At 43.5% G+C, this 24,147-nt stretch overlaps 1 protein-coding gene and 1 non-coding gene across 2 annotated transcripts in view; one reads left to right on the top strand and one right to left on the bottom strand.

The window, feature by feature from the left end:
• Nucleotides 1-931: 931 nt before the first annotated feature.
• Nucleotides 932-24,147, top strand: part of Bms1 (BMS1 ribosome biogenesis factor) — a 38,645-nt gene continuing 15,429 nt past the window's right edge. The window contains exons 1-11 of the mRNA XM_051155176.1: nt 932-1,165; nt 1,819-2,009; nt 3,060-3,139; nt 5,756-5,944; nt 6,413-6,555; nt 7,519-7,640; nt 7,987-8,180; nt 11,733-11,872; nt 15,800-16,554; nt 16,756-16,857; nt 17,940-18,097. Of these exons, the coding sequence (XP_051011133.1) occupies nt 990-1,165; nt 1,819-2,009; nt 3,060-3,139; nt 5,756-5,944; nt 6,413-6,555; nt 7,519-7,640; nt 7,987-8,180; nt 11,733-11,872; nt 15,800-16,554; nt 16,756-16,857; nt 17,940-18,097 (2,250 nt within the window). The 5' untranslated portion in view covers nt 932-989. The remainder of the gene's footprint in view (nt 1,166-1,818; nt 2,010-3,059; nt 3,140-5,755; nt 5,945-6,412; nt 6,556-7,518; nt 7,641-7,986; nt 8,181-11,732; nt 11,873-15,799; nt 16,555-16,755; nt 16,858-17,939; nt 18,098-24,147) is intronic.
• On the bottom strand, nt 14,858-15,003 carry LOC127197844 (small nucleolar RNA SNORA48). Its single transcript, XR_007831796.1, has one exon. It is a non-coding gene; the product is annotated as a small nucleolar RNA SNORA48 (small nucleolar RNA).

The following is a 24,147-nucleotide window of genomic DNA, read 5'->3' as shown; positions in this document are numbered from 1 at the left end:
TTTCCCCTGAAAGTCGTTCTTTCCCCGGGCCTCATCCTCCCGTTTCTTGTTTCCCTCCGACCGGTGCCTGCGAAAGACAATTTCCGCTTCCGGTGTCGTGGTTGCGCGCTGTACCGTGTTTGCAGTGAGCCTGAACGCTTTCGCGAGCCCCGTGGGCGCCGGCCGTCAGTCGGGTTCCAGGTGAGGTCTGTTCTCAAAGCTTCCAGACAGACTGCTCCCCAGCCGCGCATCTGGGCTGGAAGGCAAGTTTCCCAGCTGCCGGACAGGGGTTCCGGGGAGTGCGGAGGGAGTCGGTTTTGCAGTGCTGGACCCTGTGGCGGGGAGGGGCCCCTCCAGCATGGAGAGTCTTGCCAAGTTCTGTTGGGTGTGTTTTTCCCAGCAAAAAGAGGAGAGCATAGGTCGGGGCAAAACGTGCTTCCTTCGGTTACTGTGAGACGGATCTGTCCAGCACTGATCTGATGTTGTCAACTTTTATATTCGTTTTCGCTTAAATGAGAAAGCCACTTAATTAATTCAGTGAGTGGCTAGGCCGGAGTTGTCCAGTATAGTAGGCATATGTGACTGTTTAAGTTTAAAATTAATTAAAATTTAAGATTTTTTTTTAAGTTTCCCAAAGTACGTTTGAAGTTTTCTGTAACCACGTGTTAAAGTTAACAAGGCTACTGTACTGAGAACCACAGAGAATATTTCTATCATCACAAAAGTGAATAAGCTCATGGCTTTAAGATAACACAAAACATAACAAAAAAGGAAATTGTTGGTGCCGGTAACTCTTCTACTTTATGGCATAAGAAAAAGAAACGAACTTGAAGATGGTGGCTAAGCAGTTTCTACCTCTATTAGGAGAACTGCCTCGGCACTTCATAAGCAAGTAAATGAAATTTACCGCCCCCCACCCCTGTGTTGCCCTAATTATAATATATTCCCCCCACTATGCCACCCTGCTTCATGTAGGTTAAGACTTAACTTGTGACTGATAAGTAGCCACCATGGAGGCCAACGAGCACAAGAAACACAGAAAGAAGCACAGTGGGCCTAAAGCTGACAAGAAAAAGAAACGGCACCTGCAGGATCTACAGCTGGGAGATGAAGAAGATGCCCGGAAGAGAAACCCCAAAGCTTTTGCGGTACAATCTGCTGTGCGGATGGCTCGGTCCTTTCACAGGTAACGTTTAGCTGGGGTTAGTGGTTCTCTCATTAGGTAGTAGGAGCCTCTTACAGATGGCGTTTGGCTTTGTGTCTAGTTCAGGTCTGAAGGCCATGGGCGTGCCGTATCGTCAACACACTGGTGGTGTGCCCCTGCCCATATCTTTCATTTAGTATAAATTACTAAAATAGCTGTGTTTGGGGAGACATTGTTATACATCTAGCAGTTTCCTTTTAAACATTACTGAATTAAATGCTTTCAACAGCGGTAAGAGGTGAGGCACTGTTCCCACTCCCGTTCTGTGGACGAGGAAACAGGGTCAGGGCACAAGTTATGTAGGGCCAGTTGATAGAACGTTTACTTTATCTCCTACACTCTTACTTGCGTTCCGTTATACAGTCACCATGTTTGCCTTTTATTCTCTTAAACATTAAAGTCAGATCAACCCCACTTAATGATTTGTTTGATTGTTAACTTTATTTTTTTAGTCATCTGTTTTGTTTTTAGTGAAGAATAGTTTTTACATTGGAGTTGGGGTAGAAGTTAACTAGTTAAGTTAAAGTCAATTGTATCCATGTATTGTCCGTTATCTGTAACTTCTGTATTGTAAAAGGCATTTTGTGCTTTGGAAGTAATTTTTTTTTTTTTTTTTTTTTTTTTTTAACTAATAGGACTCAGGATTTAAAGACAAAAAAGCATCACATCCCAGTGGTTGACAGAACCCCACTAGAACCCCCACCAATAGTGGTCGTGGTGATGGGGCCTCCAAAAGTTGGGAAGAGCACTTTGATACGATGCCTCATTCGGAATTTTACCAGACAGAAGTTGACTGAGATCAGAGGTCCTGTGACACTTGTGTCAGGTAGGAAATGCTGCCATAGACTGGTGTGGCAAGTGTTGTTGCCTGAGGGATTTGTGTTTGCTCAGACGGGAAATATAATACCAATCTTGTTACACCCTGTTATCACGTTTGCTTTTCCTAAATTGTCTGTCACTTCAGAGGTAACTTCCTAGACATAACAGTGTAGATGTGTACCAGCTTAGTCTGACCACTTGGTTGGCTTTGCCAAGTGTGCTTCTTGGAAAAGTTTAGCACTGGTCCAGTCATTGTGAGCATGTCCATTGAATAGTAAGTCAGCTCCCATGTACCACACTCATCTGCTTTCCTTCTCAAATCTACTCTTAGGAGAATGTGTGTGCTTTTTGTTTGTTTTTGTTTTTAAGGCATGGTCTTTATGTAGCTCTGGCTCTCCTGGAACTTGCTATATAGACCAGGCTGACCTTGAACTTGAAGAGATGCGTTTTGGAATCTTAAGCTCCAGGGTACTGGGATTAGAATTTGTGTGCTTAAGTGAGGGGAAATGAAACAAAATTTCCAAATGGTATTGGTAGCAATCTGAAGGGGCTTGTTATAGTAGTGATGGAATAGAACATTTCTTTATCTTTGGGATATCCATGACTATTATATTTAATTGAGAAAGTTATTGCTCAACATTCTGGTTTGTTAGGTTTGAAGATATTTCTATATATAGTAATAGAACAGGAACATATGACTATCGCATGAACAGTTTGATGATGTTTTTAGCCATATTGAGAACATAGGAAAGGTTGATGGAGATGGAGAGTGGCCTGTGGCTCAGCAGGATCATGGTCATTATAAACCCTGGAAGTGTACCTTTTTAAAATATCTTTACTTATCTGGGTGCAGTTGGTATATTTTAAAATTAAGGTGAGACCAATGCAAGGAAACCAGGATGGAATTGATACTAGTTTGACAGTTTGAGCCATAAAACTAAATTATCATATTCCTGTAAAGGTATATGGTGTTTTACTGGGTACAGTTGAAAACATGATCATGGTAGAATTAATGGGTAGAACATTTTAAGTAATGTGTTCACTTTTGTACTTACAGGAAAGAAGCGCAGACTTTCCATTATTGAGTGTGGGTGTGACATCAATGTAATGATTGATCTAGCTAAAGTGGCAGACCTGGTAAGTTAATAATGGTGGCCCAGGCTCCTGAGAGAGAGCGTGACAGGGAAGTACTTGTGATTATTAAGGAAAGATAGAGTAGAAGTGGTTGAAATTATGCTAACTATTGATACTGTCATAAAAATGGAATGTGCATGATGAATGCATTCTGAAACCTAAATAAAACCGCAGGATAGAGAAAGTAGTGGACAAAATTAGTATATAAACGAACACACACACGCTCATATAGTGCCTGCAGTTTTGAATGCTTCCTAGGTAGTATGCTAACATCTTTCTGTAGATTTATCTTTCATAACTACCAACGTGCTCATTCCAGAACTATGTGCTCTTTACCTGTAATGAAACTGAGACTCATGTCAGGTAGTCTATTTTGAGATGAACTCTTTATTTTTCTTTCTTTGTCCTGGCTATCCCAGAGCTCATCTTGTAGACCAGTTAGCCCCAGACTCAGAGATCTACCTGCCTCTGCCTCCTGAAAATTAAAGGTGTGTGTCACTACACAGGGCGGGGCCCTTTGTTCGTTCTTTCTTTCTTTTCTTTTTTTTTTAAGATTTATTTATTTATTAGGTATACAGTGTTCTGCCTGCATGTATACCTGCATGCCAGAGGTGGGCACCAGATCTTGTTGTAGATGGTTGTGAGCCACCATGTTGTTGCTGGGAATTGAACTCAGGACCTTTGGAAGAGCAGACAGTGCTCTTAACCTCTGAGCCATCTTTCCAGCCCTCATGGGCCCTTTATTCTTAATGAGCCACAATCTCCATCCCCTTTTCTTTTTAAGCATACATTTTTGTTATATATAACACTTTTTGTATTATTGTTTGACAACTTCCTATATGTGTATATAGAATTTTGGTCATTTTTGCCCCCTATTATCCCTTCACATCTCCGTCTCCTACTGAAATCCTCCCAACTAGACCACTTTGTTGTCTTTTTTGAGATGGCTTCTCTGTGTAGCCTTGGTTGTCCTGGTCTCTGTAGACCAGGCTGGTCTCAAACTCAGAGATCCAACCGCCTCTGCTTCCTGAGTGCTGGGATCAATGGTGTGGGCCACCATACAGTGCTGCTGTCTTTTTATTTAGTGATTTATATGACCCAGTGTGTTTAATCATGGCTGCTTATGTGAGTTGGTTATTTGCTGGAACACTGGTATTTTATCCCTGACTCCTCTCTCCACATCCACTAATTGCCTGTAGCACCAGTGTGGGGTGGAACCCCATGCACGGGGGCGTGCTGATGGCCTCAGTGTCCAGGTAACCACAGAAGCCCTGAGTTCTTGAGTGTGCTCTTCCACCCTCTGGCTTTTAACATTCTTTTCCTACTGTCTTCTGCAGTGTTCTGAGCCCTGGAGAGGGTGACACAGTGACACCGATGTCCTGTTTAGGGCCAGGCACTCCACAGTTGCTTGACCAGCCATGAGTCTTTATTAATTGCCATCCATTGCAGAAAGAATCTCTGAAGAAGGCCTAGAGTCAGGCTAACCGAGGCAGCTTTGTTTTGATCGCTGATACAGGGTCTCACTGTGAGCCCTGAGTGCTGGCCTGCCGAGCTAGCCTCAAACTCAGATCTGCATGTCTGTGTCTCCCAGGTTCAGGGATTAAAGTATGTATCACCCACCATACCTGGCTAAACAATTATTCAGAAGACAGACCAACACTGTACCCTTTTAACAAAACACCAGTAATAGATTCTCCTTGAGAGCCTATGGCCTCCCTAGCCATGGGCTTTTAACCAGGTTCCACAGTGAATTCTATGGAACTTGCTTCAAATTCAGCCAAAAGCAGCCGGTTACCACCATAATGGTGATTTGAGTGGTGAACATAACTTTCCTGGCAGGTCATCACTGTTGTAGCTCCTGGGGTTTACAGCTGGGTAAGATGGTTGATGACTCCCCAACTTCCTTCTGCCCAGCAACTTGTCCAACCCATAAATTTTCCATTCTTAATGACTATAGTAGGGTGAAGTGGTCAGGGTTCATCAGTAGACAATATATAGTGCTAATCACAGGCAAAACAGCCTGCATTGAGTTTTGAAACTGGTGGTGTTCATTACTTACTTTTTTTTAGCTGTCTCTTAACCTAGAATGACAGGATAATAGAATTGTGTGTCTGTGTGTGTGTATATTTAAGGTTTATTTATTTTATGTATATGAGTGGTTTCATGTGAGTCTGTACCATGTGCATGTTGGGTACCTGCAGAGGTGAGAAGAGAGTGTTGGATCCCTGGAATGGAAGTTATTGATGGTTCTAAGCTGCCATGTGGATGCTGGGAATTAAACCTGGGTCCTCTGTAAGAACAAGTGCTCTAACTGTTGAGCAGTCTCTCTTTAGCCCCATAAAGCTATACCCATTTTAAATATACATATATTTAAATTTGGGGGTTATTTAAGTGTTACTTATAGTGTAGTGTAGGATAAGCTTGCTAAGCCTTGTGTTTTTAAAATGACTGAAATATTAATTCTGTAATTTTGAGAGCATGAATATTTTGTGTTGTTCTTTTGAACATTTAAGGAAACAAATATGTGGCTTGATTTGACCCATGGGCTATAACTTGCTGCCTCTTGGTCTGGGTGGAGCATTTTCATGGCTTCTGTGAGAACTTGTGTTCTGTTTTTAGGTGCTCATGCTTATAGATGCCAGCTTTGGGTTTGAAATGGAGACATTTGAGTTTCTGAACATCTGTCAAGTACACGGCTTCCCTAAGATTATGGGAGTTCTCACCCATCTAGACTCCTTCAAGCATAACAAGCAACTCAAGAAGACGAAGAAGCGATTGAAGCATAGGTTCTGGACGGAGGTCTACCCGGTAGGAGGAAGAGTGTTGTTGGGCCCTGTCACTAATCCTTTAACGCAGCCAGGATGACAGCTACTCACACCTCTGGGGTTTCCTGTGTGCATGTACTTCTGGTCCTTGGCTGTTCCCTCCACGTGGTCTTTATTGGGGCATCTTGGTACTTCATTTGCTTCTGCACACTATATGAGACAGTGTACACTGTTGGCCATGGTTTGATGCTGTGCTTCAGAAGTAAGGACCAGGACCTGTCGTTTCTCCTTCTTGTACTGCTGTGGCCCATTGCTCACAAAATCCTTTCTCTGCCCAGGAACCTCAATGCCTTCTCCACTGACGCCAGTGTTTACTGAGAGAAGTGTGCTTTGTGAGGCCTTCATGACGGGACCTGAAGAAGGCAGCCAAGACAGTGGCTTCTCGTGACCCTGCTTTTTATGACGTTGCACATGTCTGATTGCCATTCACGTTTACTTTTTGTTATGCTAGGGTGCCAAGCTGTTCTACCTTTCTGGAATGGTGCATGGAGAGTACCAGAACCAAGAGATTCACAACCTGGGCCGATTTATTACCGTTATGAAGTTTAGGCCTCTCACATGGCAAACTTCTCATCCTTACATCCTGGCAGACAGGTAACATACAAGTGTGAATGTCTTTTCTCCCTGGTCTTTGTCTTCCTTCTTTCCTTCCTTCCTTCCTTTCTTTTTAAAGTTTGAGAAACATCAGTGATAGAGCCTGTTGTGTGCATTCACTGTAAGATTCAATGCTTTTTAGAGTGAATACTTTTAAAATACAGTGAAGGTAAGGGCTAGGGATACAACTCAGTGCATAGAGGGTTTGCACAAAGCCTCTGGCTGATCCCCAGCATTGTTTTTTGTTTTTTCTTTATTGTTTGTTTGTTTTTTCAAGATAAGGTTTATTTGTATAATCGGCCTGGCTGTCCTGGATCTTGCTCTGTAGACCAGGCTGGCCTCGAACTCAGAGATCTGCCTGCCTCTGTCTCTGACTCCTGAGTGCTGGGATTAAAGGTGTGTGCCACCACTACCTGTTTTGTTTTTTATTTTTTGTTTTTCCCAAACAAAACAAAAAGCCAGAAACAGGAAAATGGGAAGAGCTGAGGCCTCAGTGATGGTATCCTTCTGCCTAAAGCACGCTGCACCTGTTTGACTTGTGTCTTTCTTCATGTCAAGGCTAGTGAAAAACCTCAGCCAGCTGTCTAATCTGAACTCTTCCAAACAGAGCTTTTCTAAGCATGCTCTGGGTTTTCCCTGACCCACCAAGGCACCGTCTCCCTTAGCGTGTCTTGTGGGCTGCCCTGTCTTGTGGAGCCAGTCGTGTTTCTGCTGCTTGTCCTCCGGAAGATGAAGAGCCACGCTTCCTGAGTTCTGTGTTTTCTAGTTTTCTAAACGATGTCCTCAAAGAGCAAACCTTGTTTTTATGGTGCTCGAGGCTAGACTCCAGGCCTCCTGTGGTGGGCACTGTTGAACCACCGAGATATGCTCCCAGCCCACGAATAAGAGTTGTCAACACACAATGAGAGGTGTAAGTACTGTTTATGTTTCTTCCTGCCATGCAATTATATTTTACTTTTCTAGGATGGAAGATTTGACAAACCCTGAGGATATCCGCACAAACGTCAAGTGTGACCGGAAGGTGTCTCTTTATGGTTACTTACGAGGAGCTTACCTGAAAAATAACAGCCAGATTCACATGCCAGGTATTCTCTTACCATAAAGCACACTGTATTTGTTGACCTCTTGCGATGGTTTCGTTCCTCTGGAACACCAAACAAGGCAGAGCCGTATTCTGGAAGTCTTAAGAATAACCCAGCTATGTATCATCCACCAGAGTGTTGAGTGGATACAATACTGTCTAGCTAGCATCTGCCAGGGTGTTGAGTGGATACAATACTGTCTAGCTAGCAAAGTCTACTGCTTAGTGGGCCGTTCCTGTGTCCTACCTTAAGCCTTCAAATGCAGGGATGATTTTTCCAACTGTTGACACTTGTTTGTTTCTGAATGCTTGACTTCTTGTCAAGTTGCTTTCTGGGTTCTGTCTTACAGGGGTAGGAGATTTTGTTGTCAGCGATGTCAGTTTTCTCCCAGACCCCTGTGCTCTTCCAGAGCAGCAAAAGAAGCGCTGTTTGAATGAGAAGGAGAAGCTGGTCTACGCACCTCTCTCTGGGGTTGGGGGTGTGCTGTACGACAAAGATGCTGTCTATGTGGACCTCGGTGGTAGCCATGGCTTCCAGGAGATGGTAGGAAGTGTTCTCTTTTCTGAATTATTCTGTACAAATCTTTTCTTATCAAGTACTGTGCTCATATTCTACTTATTGAAGTTTTTTCTTTTAATCCAAGTTTATGAAAAAAGATTATAAAGATGTTTCCATTGTACCAAGAGAAAATAAAATACTATATTTTTCATACTCTTCGGATTTGAAGTCCCCAGTTGTTGGCACCACTGCCAGCATGACTCCTGTCACGCTCATCTTTCTAGAAAACTGGAGTGTTTTCTAGGTCTAGAGTGCTCTTATTCTAGTCTCCTTTTTGAGACATCTCTGTATAGCTTTGGTGGTGTGTGTGTGTGTGCGCGCATTTGCTTGCACAATTGGTGATATTTTTATTCCTTTTAATTTACAACTTCTAAAAATCCTAATTAATTAAATCATATTCTTCCTTTTCCTCCAACCTCTTCCTTGCTCCCCCCTCCAATATATAACATTGTTCGTTTAAATGAAACTCCCAAACTTTAATTTTACCATAAAGATTCAGGAGCCAGATGCTAGGGTGAAAACCTGCTAGCTCAGAGAGGCAGAGAGAGCACCCAGCTGACCTTCCTACTCAGCTCACATCCTGATGGAAAAGACACAAAAGGCTCACTAGCTCAGCTGATAGCCCAGGAGGAAAAAGCCAAAAAGTCCAAGACCAAACATTTGCTTGCTCAAAGCTCAAAAAGCCAAAGGCCGAGGAGCTGAAGAGCTAGAGAGCTGAAAGCTCCCTTTACTTTTACAGGCTGTCTTAAATACCCCTCAACTCAAAGTCCCTCCTGTTCTTCAATCCCTGTCAGCAGGTTTCTTGCTCCACCTCTTAACCTAGGGTTAACTTTATTAAATCCTGTGTACAGAAAGCTCTTAGATTAACGGTGTGTGTTAGGGTTCAACCATGCCAACAAAAGACAGGTTTTTACAGCTCACAATCTCAGGGATCACAAATGGGATCAAATATCCTGCAACATAGCCTCTTTTTCTTTTATTGTTATTGTTGCTTATAAATATATTCACGTATGTAAATAGAAATATAAAGAAGTCCATTTGATGGTGTTTGTGTGTATTTAATTTCAGGCCTGACTTTGTATTGGATAATTAATTAAGGGATTCATCCCTGGGGAAGACTAATTCTCTCTCCCTTAGCAGTCACTAGTTGCCTACAGCTTTTTGTGGGACATGAGGTTGCCCCCACCTTATTAGCATGTCTGTCGGTGTTGTCATTATTTAAGTCTTACGTAGGCAGCCATATTATGGTGGTATCAGGGCTGTAGCTTCCCTGTCATTTCTAGGAAACAAAATGTCAACCACAGAACTCCTGGTCCTCTGGCACTTACAATCTTTCTGCCCTCTCTTAGTTGTGTTGTAAATCTATTGTTGGCACTAGGCACCCCTGATCTGTTGATCTGTGCATTATGGCCAGTTATGGTTTTCTATAATGGCCTCTATTTGGATTATCACCCCTTTGATGAGGGGTAATAGCTATACTTACCTGTGGGGATAAGGATACATTTCAGAATGCAGTCGGGAATTATGCTGGTCTAAGATCCATGACTTCACTAGCTCCTGGTTGGTTAGCTTGCCAGCACTAGGCATGGTTTCCCTCCTGGTGTGCCGGCCTTAAGTCTGATTAGCTGTTGGTTATTGCCCAGGTATGAGTACCAGTTACAGCTCTGGGAATATCTTGTTACATTTGTCATTGTTAGAGTTCATAGGCATCGCAGCTTCCTTCCCTTGGCTGGCTTAGCGTTTTCTGGTACTGTGAAAGCCAGGCCTCAGGGAGGATCCTGCTTGAATCCTCTGCGTTCTCTGTCCTAAGTATGTGGTGTCTTCAGCAGTAGGAACGTACCCTCATCCTCTGAGAAGCAGCTGAGGGCAACAGCAATGGCCTGTATTGTTTAGGGTGTCACTTGGACTTCGCTGACTAACCACTCAATGGAAATTCCTCATGCTGAATATTGGGGGTTTTGTTAGTCAATGGCTCTTGTGGAGAAGTGCTAGGCTGAGTGAAGTGGCATGCTTCATTACGTTCCTATTTGTGTGTGTATGTGTGTTTCATCTAAGATATGTACATATGTCCTTGTATGGATTATGAATAATTTTAGGTAAATATAAAATAATGATTTTTTGAGGCTTTATTCAACATCCAGTGTTATTTGTCCTTTTCCTTTTTCTGTTGCATTTCGTCTTCCCTCTGTTAGAGCCAGGTAGGTGTGTTTAAGAAGTTGAGATACTGTTATTGTTTGAAATATTTATTTGATAATTTTATACATGTGTATGTAATATCTTGATCATTGTCATCCCAGTTACCCTCCCCTTCCCTCACTTTCCCACTGGACACCTCTCAGTTTTTGTAAACTTGCTCTGACTAGCTCCACCTGTATGTTGATGGGTTTTAGCAGCTGCCACACTTCTTTCTCCTTCCTCACCCTTCCTTCCCTGCTGACACTCTTCTCAGCCATTTCTCATAAGGACTCGCTGAGCCTAGTTAAGCTTACTGCATGAGAATGGGCTTGGAGTTGTTTACTGCATGAAGACTGCCTACATCAGGAAGTTCAGAGCACCTGGGACCTTTCAGGCACCACAGATGACAATGTGCAGACAAAACACCCTCCCATGTTAAAAGGACAACAACAACAAAAAAAAGAGATTCCCACCTCAGCAGCCATTAACTGTCAGTGGCTCCTCAGGGAGGGCTGGGGCTCATGAACCTGGCCCCAACCCTGGCGGGAATGTAGTCAACTGGCTCCACCTCGTGTAGAGCAGCACAGGTGCTGCCAGCTCATGACAGCAGTGGCTGTGCCGTGAGGCAGCGCTACAGAGCGCTATTCCTGTCCTTCTGCTCTTGTTTTGTTTTTTGTTTTGTTTTGTTTTTGAAGACAGGGTTTCTCTGTGTAGCCTTGCCTGTCCTGGACTTACTTTGTAGACCAGGCTGGCCTCGAGCTCCAGAGATCCACCTGCCTCTGCCTCCTGAGTGCTGGGGTTATAGGCATGTGCTACCACGCCCAACTGTCCTTTGGCTGTTAGGTTCTTTGCTGAGCCTTGGGACTGATGGGGACTGTAGATTTTTGTTAATTTTTTGAAATGTAATCTTACTGGGTTAAAATTGTTCTTGGCTAGTGTTGAGACCTGGAGTTCTCCTAGCTACATGCTTAGGTCAGACTGATGTAATACATGAACTTGAGAAGCGCCTCCAATGTTGGGGATCAAGTTTAAGCTTTGTTGCAAGAATTTTCTTTTTTCTTGAGACAGTGAGAAATTGTGTGTGTGTGTGTGTGTGTGTGTGTGTGTGTGTGTGTGTGTGTGTGTGTGTGTTTTTTCAGGTGGCCATAGAGGCAGATGTCAGCTCTTTGTGGTGCTGGGTTCCTGGTGGCTGTGAGCTTCCTGCCGTGGGTGCTGTGCTGGGAACTGAGCTCTCAGCTCTTCTGCATGAGCAGTTTGCAGCCATAACTGCTCAGCATCTTTGGCCTGTGTGAAATGGTGAAACTACTGTGTCCCCAGAGTCCTTTTGTTTTGCTCACTTACACACTCTCCGGGCTTTGGCAGGAGGAAACAGGCCCTACTCACGAACTGGTCCAGAGTCTCATCTCCACCCATGCCAGTATAGATGCTAAGATGGCTTCAAGCAGAGTGACACTGTTTTCTGATTCCAAACCTCTAGGATCAGAAGATATAGATAATCAAGGGTAAGTCTAGCATTTTCTAAATTTTTTTAAATTTAAAAATGTTCTTAACAATTATTTCTGTGTGTGCGCACATGCATACAGCTTGGTCTCTCTCTCTCTCTCTCTCTCTCTCTCTCTCTCTCTCTCTCTGTCTTTCTTTTTCACTTTATATCCTGTATACAACTTGTTAAGAGTTGGTTTTCTATTCACCATGTCAATTCCAGGAATCAAACTCAGAAAGCCAGGATTGGCTGCAACTGTCTGTCTTTGTACAATGACACATGCTAATGGCTCTTCCCTAATGTTTAATTTTAAAAAGTTAAAGTAAAAATTAAATTACCTACCATTCTACCATCACAGCTTTTATTTTGAGGGGATTTGACTCCAGATTTTGTAGTTTACTGTGAATATTCATGTGTTTCTTGACAGTTTTTCACTTATGTAACATTACATAACGTTATATCTTTACTAAAATACAAGACTTGTTTTAAACAGAAATATTCAGAATAATTCTCAAATACTACACAAGCTTGTCTATTGGTTGCTTTTAATTTTCTGGGAGATTATTTGGATATCTTTAGTGACTGAACTTTGAGAGTAATATCTAGCTGTTTATTCGGGTTCTGTCCAAAGGCACATGTCTTCTGTCTGAAAGTCATCCATACATTTATTTATTTATTTTTTAATCACCATGGTAGATGTCCACTAACATGGTTCATTTTTCAGCCTATTGGGAGCTTATGTACCATTGTACTTAGTGTGTTTAGTGCTTGCTAAATAGTGATTTATTATTTTTTGTTGTTGTTCTACTCACACCTGGTAATCATTCTGAAAATGACAGACTATACACAGTGTAGTTTATTCTACTCTGCGTTATTGCTTAGCATGGTAACTTGAAAGATTAAAAAGTTCATTAAAGAGTCTCTGTTCCAAGGGCTTGAGAAATTGCTTAGTGGTTAAGAGCACTTCCTACTTCTGCAGAGGACATGGGTTCAGTGCCTGGCACCCACATCTGTAGCCTCACAAGTGCCAGTCACTCCAGTTCCAGGGACTCTGACACCCTTTGACTGCCTTGGCCACCTGCATGCTCATGGTACATATAAACTCTGTAGGCACACACATACATACATATAATAAATAGCTTTATATTTTAAATATCCTGATCATTTGTCTAAGCATTTTTAAAAACTTTCTATTGATTCTTTTTGAGTTTCACATTATATACCCCAGTCCCACTCGTCTTCCTGTCCCCTCATATCCTCCCTTTGCCCTTGCAACCTCACCCCCAAAATAAACACACACAACAACAACAACAACAACAACAGAGCATAGATACCATCTCATTGTGCAAGCAGTAGTGTGCCACAGTGTTGTTCCACAGTCCACACATCTAGCAGATGTTCATTGCAGTGAGCCACTGGTCTGGTTCGAGATCTCTGGCTTCTGTGATGCCATCAATATTGTCATGTGCCATCAATGTGTCATGGAGATCCTGCACCTTTGGACCAGCAGGATTGGCTCTTTCATAAGTCCCAACCATTTGTAGATGAGATAGATTTTGGGATAGGCCAACTCAGAGCCTTTGATCTGGGCCTGGGTAGTAGCTGAGCTGGCCAGTGCACTGGCTCTATTAGCCACACCACCAGGGCGAGCTCTCTAGCACTGCTCTGGCTAGGCCACCCAATGCCACCATCATCAGGAGGCAGGGCCAGCTCTCCCACTCTTATGCCCTGGTGGCCGGCTCACCCGCACCCACACTTCCAGAGCCAAGCTCTACTGTGCTGCCCAGGCAAGGTGTGAGGCCCACTCTCCCAAGTGCTGCAGTGATAAAGAGGCTGGCCCAGCTCTCTCCCTTTGACACCCTCAGGGCTGCTTACCTATGACTTCCCCATCAGGGCCAGCTCTGCTGCGTTACCCTGGCAAGGTGCAGTAAGGGGGCAGGGCTAGCTCTCCAGAGCTATGACAATTGGCGGGGCCACCTCTCCCTCACTCTCACCCTCGGGGCTGGCTCACCTGTGTCCCCTTGACCAGGACCAGTTACAGGTAAAGTGCAAAACCTGTTCCTTGGAATGCTGCAGCCAGTGAGGGGCAAAGCCAACTGACCCACTCTCATGACCCTGGGGCCAGCTCCCCCAACTGCCATAGGTAGTAAGGAACAAAGGAGGGATGGCATCACCCTGGTACCCATGCCACCTCACAGCAGATGAGGGGAGGCCAGCTCTCCTGTGCTCTCACCCTCAGCTGTCTTACTACCACCCCCACCACCTGGTTCAGCTGTGCTCTGCTGTCCAGGTAAGGTGCAGGGCTCACCCTCTAGCTCTGCAGCTGGTAAGGGGCAAGGTTAGCTCTCCCAAGCTTATGACCTGTGGGCAGCTTTCCTGACTGCCTGAGGTAGGGAGGGGTCAGGATCATCACCTCTGTGTCTGTGCCACTCCATCGCCGATGAATGGTGGGGCCAGCTCTCCCACACTCATCCCCTCAGGGCCTGCTCTCCCAAGTGCTTCTGCAGGTGAGAGATGGGGCCAGCTCTCCATAGTGCTGCGTCCACTAAGGGGCGGGGCCAGTTATGCACAGACCCTGCACATACATGTGGTCCCTAATGGCTCCCCGACCAGGGGCATCCCCATGTTCTCTAGGGGTAGTATGAGCCACAGACATCAATACTAAGCCCTGCAGACCCAGATATAGCCCTCAGTGGCAGCTTGGGCTGGGACCTCACCATGGCTCCAGGAGGTGGGGCTGGCCATCTCTCTTCATAATGCTCAATCTGCTCCACTTCTTTCTCTCCCATCTGACCACCACATGCTTGCTCAATTGTATGGCTCCCACTGCAGGCTGGCCACATGTCTGGCTGCACCCCTGGGTGACATCCTCCATCTGTGTGGCATGGCAGCAAGGGGTGTCCATGGCCTGCCTGTGCTGTGCGCTGGTCTGTGGGTAGTATGGAGGTCTGCAGGTCTCTGTCTTCCTTCTCCTGCACTGTGCTATCCAGATTTGATTGGATTTTTATGAGTCCTAGGCATAATTCAGCTTTGTTCACCAAGCCAGATATCAAGCTAGGATGAACAAAGGACTGCCATCTGTTCTGCCACTGACTTACATATAAGAAGACCACCACCACCAAGGAGTCTCTTTGCTCATTGCCAGGGGAGCTGGACTGTCTGTGCATTTTTTATATAGTCATTGTTTTGCTTGTGTTTCTGACTTGGGAACTGTCTTCCGGCATACTTTAGATTTTTATAATTGGTGGCACTCTTTGACAAAGAGCTGTCCTTCCTGCCTGATCTCTGCATTGCTGTTTACTCCGGGCTTTGGTTTCATTTTTGTGTGCTACCATCCCTTACTGTCATTTTTCTCTGATGCTTACATTGTCCTAGATTTGACCCTCAGTGTGGAGTCTCCCATGTTGTCTAGGCACACCCCACTAATCTGTGAGCATGAACATAATATTTTCTGACACCAGGGTGACCCAGGCTTATGTTGCCCTTTGGACCTGGAATCAATTTTTGAAGATGTACTAATAACTTCCCTTTGAATAGTTTTTCTAAAGTGTAATTGTTTTGCTTGTTTCTAACAAGAATCTCCCTGTTCTCTCTGTGAATGCTTTGCAAGTGTGTCATTAGGGAACGGTGTGAATTTGCTTTTCAATTATTTAATGATGGTGTTGTTTCTTTAGTAGATGCTAAAGAGTGAGCACAGGGCTCTGCCGAGGCCAGGCCAGAGTGCTGCTGACAAACTCTGACTCCAGTCCTTTCTCTTCAAATTTGTATTTGGGGACAGGGTCTCACTAAGTTCCTGAGTTGCCCATGTAGTCTTAACTTACTCTGAGCCCAGGCAGGACCTTGAACCCTCCTGCCTTAGCTTTCCTTTTCTTTCATAGTGGATCAACATTCTGGATTAGCTGCTTACTGTAAAATTTGAATTAGTCTTTATTTATTCAAAATACAGGCTGCGGATGCCAAAAGAGGAAAAGCAAGTAGATGTGAAAACTGGTCGAGTGCGTCGGAAAGCCGTTTTTGGAGACACAGAAGATGAATCTGGAGATGAAGAAAGTGAAGATGATGAAGAAATGTCTGAAGGTGACAGGATGGAAAATGGCTCTAGTGATGATGAAGCAGAGGAGGAGGAGGAGGAAGGTGCTGAAGCCAGCGCCTGTGAGTACATGACTGCTAGGGGAAGCAAGCGGCCCAAACTTGAGGAGCAGGACGAAGACAGTGAGGTGGATTTGCCAGCATTCGCTGATAGTGATGACGATCTGGAGAGGAGCTCAGGGGGAGAGGAGGAGGCGGGGGAAGCCGACGAAAGCAGCGAAGATGGTGACTCCATTGCAGGAGAGAGGGACATTGGGGAACCCAAATCCGTTGGAGGAGATAGTGGGCCAAGACTGTCTGCAGCCCATCAGTGGGGGGACCAACTGGATGGAGAGAAGCCTTCCCCAGTGAGAAAAGCAGCGCTCACCGCTTCTGACTCTGGCCACTGTACAGCCGAAGAGGCGTTTCCATCTGAGGAGGAGTCTGAGGAGGAGTCTGAGGAGTCCAAGGACAGTTCAGAGGAAGAAGACTCAGAGCACAGCGAGACTGTTAGGGGAAAGCGAGTGTCTCCTCACGGGGGCAGCGGGCTGGATGAGACCAGTGACACTGAAAATGTACTGAAAGAGGAAGAAGATCACAAGGAGGAGAATAGCAGCTCTGTAGAAACAACAGGTAATGCTCTGCAGAAGTGCCAGGCACCCTTGCACTGATCAGTGCCTCCTATAAGTTTGCGACTCAAGTGACTGTTGTTTTGTGTCTGCTCTTTGGGTTTGTTAACTTCTTAAATGTGTCATGAATATGTTTTCAAATGAGTGAACTTTGGAGTTGGAGGCAGAGACCAGAGAGCAGCTGTAACCAGTGTCGGTCTTTCAGGTGCCCTCAAGTGGAAGGAAGACCTTTCCAGGAAAGCAGCGGAGGCCTTTCTGAGGCAGCAACAAGCAACTCCAAATCTTCGAAAGCTGATTTATGGCACAGGTAAAGAACTCTGGTTCAGAGCTCATAATGTTTTAGGTTCTTAAATTATTTTATGAAAAGGAGATGAGGTTGTTGACATGAAGATGGGATTATACTTTTGACTTTCATTATTCCTAGCTATGAGCTTTTTATGTATTTACCAGACACTTTTAAAAACAAAATTTAAAAGTTCTATTTACTTACCCTGTGTGTGTGTGTGTGTGTGTGTGTGTGTGTGTGTGTGTCTGTCTGTGTGTGTCTGTGTGCGCGTGCGCATTTCTGATGTGGGAGAGCACTGGTGCCAAGGGTATGTGTGGAGTTGGTTTTCTCTCTCCACCTCGTTATGGGTTTCCAGGATCCAGCTCAGGTCAGCAGGCTTGCATGCTACATACCCTGACCCGCTGAGCCCTTTGCTGGCCTTGGCAGGTGTTTACAGTCATGCCACAGGGACCAGAACTTGATCTTGTAACATATATTGCTCAGTTGCTTTGAAACTTTCCACGAGAATACTGTTCATTATGTCATTTTATAAGGTCCTTTATGAAATTTTTTATTTGTGTGTGTGTTAAATTTAATGTTAGGAACATTTCTGTCTATGAAAGGTCCTCCCACGCCCCTGTGAGAATGAGAGCCCCATGTTCTCTTTGCCATGTTCACTAATTTTTATAATTTATTAAGCTTGTTTATAAGTTCTTTTTGGAAAGAAATGCAGAAATAAGTTGCCCCTTGATAAGATAATTGGAGAGTGATCTGTACTGATTTTCATTTAGATTTTGCCTTCAGACATTTAGTGATGGTGAGTTTTAAGGGACATTTGCATAGAAGACCTGTTGTAATATCTTTTCCTTTAAATACCTTCCCTTCCCCAGCTCCGTGCTTTCACTCCTCTGGTCTGTGCAGCCGCTGTGCACGAGGATGTCTTCCAGACACTTTCAGTGGTAGCACTGTGGGCTTTGGGCTCTTGGTAGATGAGTGGCCCAGGGGTACAGCATGCCTGTAGTGAGCAGAGACCCGCCGTTCCTGGAATTCTGAGCTGTGTGTTAAACTAGTTCAGGGCAACAAGTGCTCTAGTATTGAAGTTTCTCTTCTCATCTTTCTCTTAGTGACAGAAGATAATGAAGAGGAAGGAGGAGACGCCCTGGAAGAGCTTGGAGGGCTGTTTCGTGTGAGCCAGCCGGATGGAGCATGTAAGCACAAGGTGGACTCTCTGGACTGCTCCAGATTCCTTGTGGAGGCGCCTCACGATTGGGATTTAGAGGAGGTAATGCTAGAGCTGCTTACCTTGGAAGTGTATCTGTGGCAAGTGCTTATCTAGACTCTCTCCCCAGCTCCCTCACCTCCCTCACACATTCAAATGCAATGAAAGCAGGAAAGAATTATTTTAGAAGAACATTTTCTGATTTCAGTATCGCATATTTGTCACTGGTTCTTGTTTCTATAGCAAATCATTTCCCCATATCAGTGTTTCCTGCACATAAGCAGTGTTCTGAATTTACTTGGATTCTGAACTTGTATTGGGGTGGAAAAGAAATGAGATGTTCAGCTACTGGTGTGAAAGCATGAATCTGTAAATAACTTTTGGTAGGATGGTCATTTTCATTGTATTAATTCTGCCAATTCATGAACAGGTTATGTCTTTTTACTTTCTAGTCTCAAGTCTCCCCCCCCCCCCATTGGTGTGGGTGGGTGGATGTGTTTCAAGACAGGGTTTCTCTGTGTAACCTTGCCTGTCCTGGACTTGGTTTGTAGACCAGGCTGGCCTTGAACTTGGAAAGATCTGCCTGCCTCTGCCTCCCAAAGTGCTGGGATTATAGGCGTGCGCCACTGCTCTTGACTTAGCCTCAGTTTCTTCAGAGATATAAGGTTTTCATTGTAGAGGTCTTTGCCTCCTTGGTTAGGTTTATCCCAAGATACTTTATTGTCTTTGATGGTGTGGTTATTGGGAATGTGACGTGTCCTTGTCAGTGCATTTGCTGTTGGCATATAGAAAGACTACTGATTTCTTTTTTCTTTCTTTCTTTCTTTCTATTTAACTCTCACATTTTGCTGAAATTGTTGATTGCTTCTAGAAGTTTTTTTGTGGATTTTCTGGGATCTCCTGTACAATACATCATTTGTAAATAAGGATTGTTTGACTTCTTTTCCTATTTGTATCCTTTAATTTCCTCCTCTTGCCCTAACTGCTCCACTAGTGCTTCAGGCACCTCAGTCCTGACTTTAATGGAATTGCTGCAGGTGTTTTTCCTTTAGGGTAGTGTTGGCTGTGGGTCTGTCTTATACAGCCTTTACGATGTTTACATGTGCTCCCTCCAGTCCTGCTGTCTCCAGTCCTGCTGTCATGGAAGCATGTTGGGTTTTGTCATAGGCCTTTTCTGCATCTATTGGGAGGATCTTGTTGTTGTTGTTTTGTCTTTAAGCCTATTTGTGTGATGTTATTTACTGACTTAATGTATGTTGAGCCATATCTGCATGTCTGTGATAAAGCCAACTTGATTATGGTGGATGACTTGACACATGCTTCATTTGGTTTGCCAGTATTTTATTGAGCAGTTTTGCATCTCTGTTCATCAGAGGTACGGTCTGTAGTTGTGCTGTGTCTTTGTCTTGCTTTGATGTTAGAGTAACCCCGAGTCCCTGGAGTGAGTTTGGGGGTGACCCTTCTGTTTCTGTTTTTGAAGAATTTAAGATGGGTAAGTAAGGATTGGTTATAGTTTTTCTTTGAAATTCTAGTAGAAGTCTGTTGTGAATCCATCTGGGCTTGGACTTTTTGTTTTGTTTTGTTTTTTTAAGACAGGGTTTCTCTGTGTAGCCTTGGCTGTCCTGGACTCTCTTTGTAGACCAGGCTGGCCTCGAACTCACAATGCCCCGCCTGCCTCTGCCTCTGAGTGCTGGGATTAATGCACCATGCCTAGCTTACTCAATTGGAAGGCTTTTCCTTATCATTCTCCTTATTTGTTGTGAGCCTGTTTAGGTTGTTTGCTTCCTATTAGTTAACTTTGGTCCTTTGGATGAGTCAAGAAAGTCATTCATTTCCTTCAAACTTTTTCCAACAATGTACCCAATGGGGTACAGGTTTTTTGGGTTTTAGTTTTTTTTTTCCTCCCTGACACAGGGTTTCTCACTGTAGTCCTGGCTGGCCTGGCCTCGATTTGTAAACCAAGCTCACCTCAAACTCTCAAATGTATGTTGGGATTTAAGGTGTGTACCACCACTGCTCAGCTGGAGTACAGGGTTTTGTTTGTTTGTTTGGTTGGTTGGTTTTGGTTTTTTAAAATTTTTATTTATTTATTCTATAAGTGCTCTATCTGCATGTACACTGGCATGCCAGATGAGGGCATCCGATCTCATTATAGATGGTTGTGAGCCACCTTGTGGTTGCCAGGAATTGAATTCAGGACCTGTGGAAGATCAGACAGTGTTCTTTACCACTGAGCCATCTCGTTAGCCCTGGAGTACAGGTGTTTTAAAGCATTGCCTTCAGCTATTCTGAATTTCTTTGTTGATTGTTGAAGTGTTTTAATGCTTATCTCTAATTTTATTGATTTGGCTCTCCTAATTCATTCCTTTAGTTAGCCGGGCCCAGGATCTGCTGACCTTGCTTATCTTCTCTGAGAACCAGCCTCAGAGTCTTTGATGCTTTGTATTGTTTTCTTTGTTTCTATTTCATTAATTGCTGCTTTGATGTTTAATATTTCTTGCCTGCCATCTGCTAGGTTTGGGTTTGGTTTTGTTTTGTTTTTCCAAATTCTTGAGTTGCATCATTGTCATTTATTTGTGTTCTTTCTGACCTAGTGGCACTTAGCTCTGAACTTCCCGCTTAGAGCCGCTTTCTGTGTCCCAGAGGCTTTGTTGTGGTGTTCTCTCATTCTGTGAGCATTTGAATATCTTTCTTGATTTCTTCTTTGACCTCTTCATCATGCAGTAATGAGTTGTTTAATTTCCATGAATTTAAGAGTATATATTATTTCTTGGAGTCTTCCTTGCTATTGATTTAAGTTTTATTACATGCTATTGGCTAGGATATATGGAACTATTTCAGTTTTTAATGTCTGTTAAGGTTTGTTTTGTGACCCAGCGTGTGGTCTGTCTTGCAAAAGTTTCCATGTGCTGCCAAGTAGAACGTATATTTGGCATTTGGGTGGAATGTTCTTGGTAGATATCTGTTAGATCGGTGTGATGTTGTTTAATTCTGGGGTTTCCCTTTTTTCTTTCTTACTTTTTTTTTCTTTTTCTTTTTTGTCTATTAGGGAAAGTGGGGTATTGAATTGCCTACAATTGCTGGTTTGTGTTCGTCTGTGTCATCAGTGTGTTCTTCTTTTAAGAATTAAAAAATACATATTTTATGTGTATGGATATTTTGTCTGCACTATGTGTGTGTGCCCGGTGCCCATGGAGGTGAGAGAGCTGGAGTTACAGACAACTGTGAGGCTCAGTATGTGTGTTGGGACTTGAACCCAGGTCCTCTGGAAGACCAACCAGTGCTCTTAGCCACTGCTGCTGAGCCAATGGGGTACAGCAGAGCTTGGGGCATGTGGTATTTCCCTGATTAAATGACCCCTTGATTAGAATGAAGTGCCCTTCTTTGTCTCTTCTGGTTAGTTTTAGTTCAAATTGGTTTTATCAGATATTAGCGTGGCAACGCCTATTTGCTTCTTGATCCTGTTTTCTTAGAGTGTTTTTTCCATCTTTTTACTTCAAGGCGGTGTCTATCTTTAGAGATAAGACACGTTTCCTAAGTTATGGAATTTTGTTTATTAATCTGTTCAGCTAGCCTGAGTCTTTTGGTTGGAGAGTTCAGGCTATGAATAGAGTTATTATTGAAAAGATGTGTGTAGCTTGCAGTCAGTTTGTTGCTAAGTGTATTCTTAGTTGTACTTAGTATTTCATTAAATTTTAGGTTTATTTTCTTCCTAGAGTCTCTTGGCTATGTTTAGTCCTCTCTTCAGTTTGGAGTATTGCTTCCGGTATCTGCTCAGCATTTTTGTTGTTGTTGGAAATGAAATGTTTTAGGCTGTTTGAATAGTGGAATGTTTTTTTCTTTCTTCTCAACTGTGGCAGCCAGTGTGCTGGTTACAGCCGTCTTGGTGGTTGTGGTCTTTAGGGGTGCCTTGCTCCAGGATCAGGGTTTCTGTTGTTACCCTGATTGGTTTTCCTTTATTGACACTTGTATTTTTTTCTCTTGCAGCTTCCAGTGTTTTTGACTTGTTCTGTAGCCTTACTATTTTGACTATGATGTGCTGTGGGTGTCTCTTTTCTGGCCTTGTTTACCGTTCCCCTGTGCTTTCTGTGTCTGTGTGCGTGTGTCTTTCCTTAATTTGGGGGAATATTCCTTCTATGATCTTGCTGAAGATCTGGTCTCTGTCGATGATCAGGGGTTCTTTTCCTTCATTTTCACCTGAAATTAGAAGATCTGTTCTTTTGATAGTGTCTCACATCTCCTGAATGTTCCCTTCTTGTGCATTAACATTATTTCATATTCTTTGCCTCCTTCATCCAAATCCTCTGCTTTATCCTCGAGTCCTGACATCCTGTCTTCTGCTTGATCCATTCCACTTGGCAGGATTTCCCTTCAGTTTCTAATCAGGATATTGAGGTTTTTAAAATTCCATCTTCATTTCAGCTTGTATTCTCATTCACTTCCGGGTTTTTCTTTCTTGAGTTCAGCTTTCCAGTTGTGATTTATCTTCATTGTTTCATTCATCCGTATATTTGTACTTTCTTGGACATCTCTCAGGTGCGTATTGTTGTTACCTTGTGGGGTTTAAAGGTTTGTTCATGCTTTCTTAAAATTCTTTGAGTTCTTTGTTAAAGTTTATGATATGCTTTAAAATTCTGTGTCCTGGGGCTCATCTTGGTAGTTCTCATTAGAGGACACTTTTGTGGGACTACTGGGTTTGATGGGAAACATGCTGTTGTGGCCATTCATGTTGTTTTTTGTTTTAGTTTTATCTGGGCATTTAGGCTTCTTTCTTTAGTTGTATGTCTGGAAGTGATAATCTGGCCTTCCTTAGATTGTGCCAGTGCAGATGGATGACCTGAATTAGGTTATTTAAAATAATGGCTGTGTGTGTGATGGACTGCTGCCTAGTGCTTGCTCCTCAAGGCTGCCCAGCCTTCTTTCTTATAGTGCCCAGACCACCAGCCCGAGGTGGCACTGACACAGTGAGATGGGTCCTCCCTCCCCTATCAATTATCAATCCAGAACGAGCATCACTGGCTTGCCCGTAGGCTAATCCAATAGGGGCATTGTCTCAGCTGAGGCTCCCTCTTCCCAATGACTTTGTCAGGTTGGCACAGAACTAGTCTGCGCAGATGGCAAAGGGAGGAATCGGCTTGTCAGGCAGAGGTGGGGCCCCAGTGAAGAGGGCTCAGGTCTGTAACTAGGCTGCTTTTGTGCACATGGCTGCTGTTTGGCAGAAGGGAGGGAAGGGCATAAATAATTTCCCCAAGAGAAGTGGCTAGGGAACCTAATATACTGTTTATTCTTGACTAGGTTCCTACACATGTGCCATGCGTTTTGATCTTACCACCCTGCACTGCCTCACCTCAATTTCGTGTTCTTTATTTATCTAGTCACATCTTTAAATACATTCCTCCTAGGGAATTAGCTGCTGATTGAGTATGAAGGAATAAAATTAGAAAAATAATGTAATTGCTTATCTCCATCTCAGTGTTACATACAAAACTGTATCAGAACAGTATGTTAGTTGTTGTTATAAGATTAGGGAGGACAAGTTTCTTCATACAGTCTCCATTCTTTAAAAAAAAAAGTCTGTGCAATTCTTCATTCCCACCAGAAGTATCTATGGGCTTTAGTTTATTTACATTTTCACCAAGAGTTATTTTATCGATCTTTTAGCCATACTAGGAGGTGTGAAATGTGTCATATCATGATATTGATTTGCATTTCCCAAACAGCTAATGTTGTCAAGCATCGTTTTAGGCGATTGCCGTCTTTTTATCTATATACGTCATCATACTGTTCACCATTTTAAAACATTTGGACATATAGTTGTAAGACTTGTTTATGTATTCTTAGAACTTGTCCTTTATCTGTTTATATATGCTGAGTACATGTCCCTTCTATATGTGATTTGTAGATATTTTTCTACTATTCTGTAGAAATTATCTCACACACTTATGTGGAATGAATGTATGCACAAAACTGTGTATTTACTTTCTTATTACTTTTTTGAGATAGTCTTTGTGTGGCCTAAGCTGGTCTAGAACTCACTGTGTCGTCTAGACTGAGCTTGAGTTCTCCTGCCTCAGAAGCCTGGATGCTGGGGTCATAGGTGTGTGCCACCAGGC

Source organism: Acomys russatus, chromosome 13 (genome assembly GCF_903995435.1).
Source record: "Acomys russatus chromosome 13, mAcoRus1.1, whole genome shotgun sequence".
Taxonomy (NCBI): domain Eukaryota; kingdom Metazoa; phylum Chordata; class Mammalia; order Rodentia; family Muridae; genus Acomys; species Acomys russatus.
This window is presented reverse-complemented; position numbering and strand designations above follow the sequence as displayed.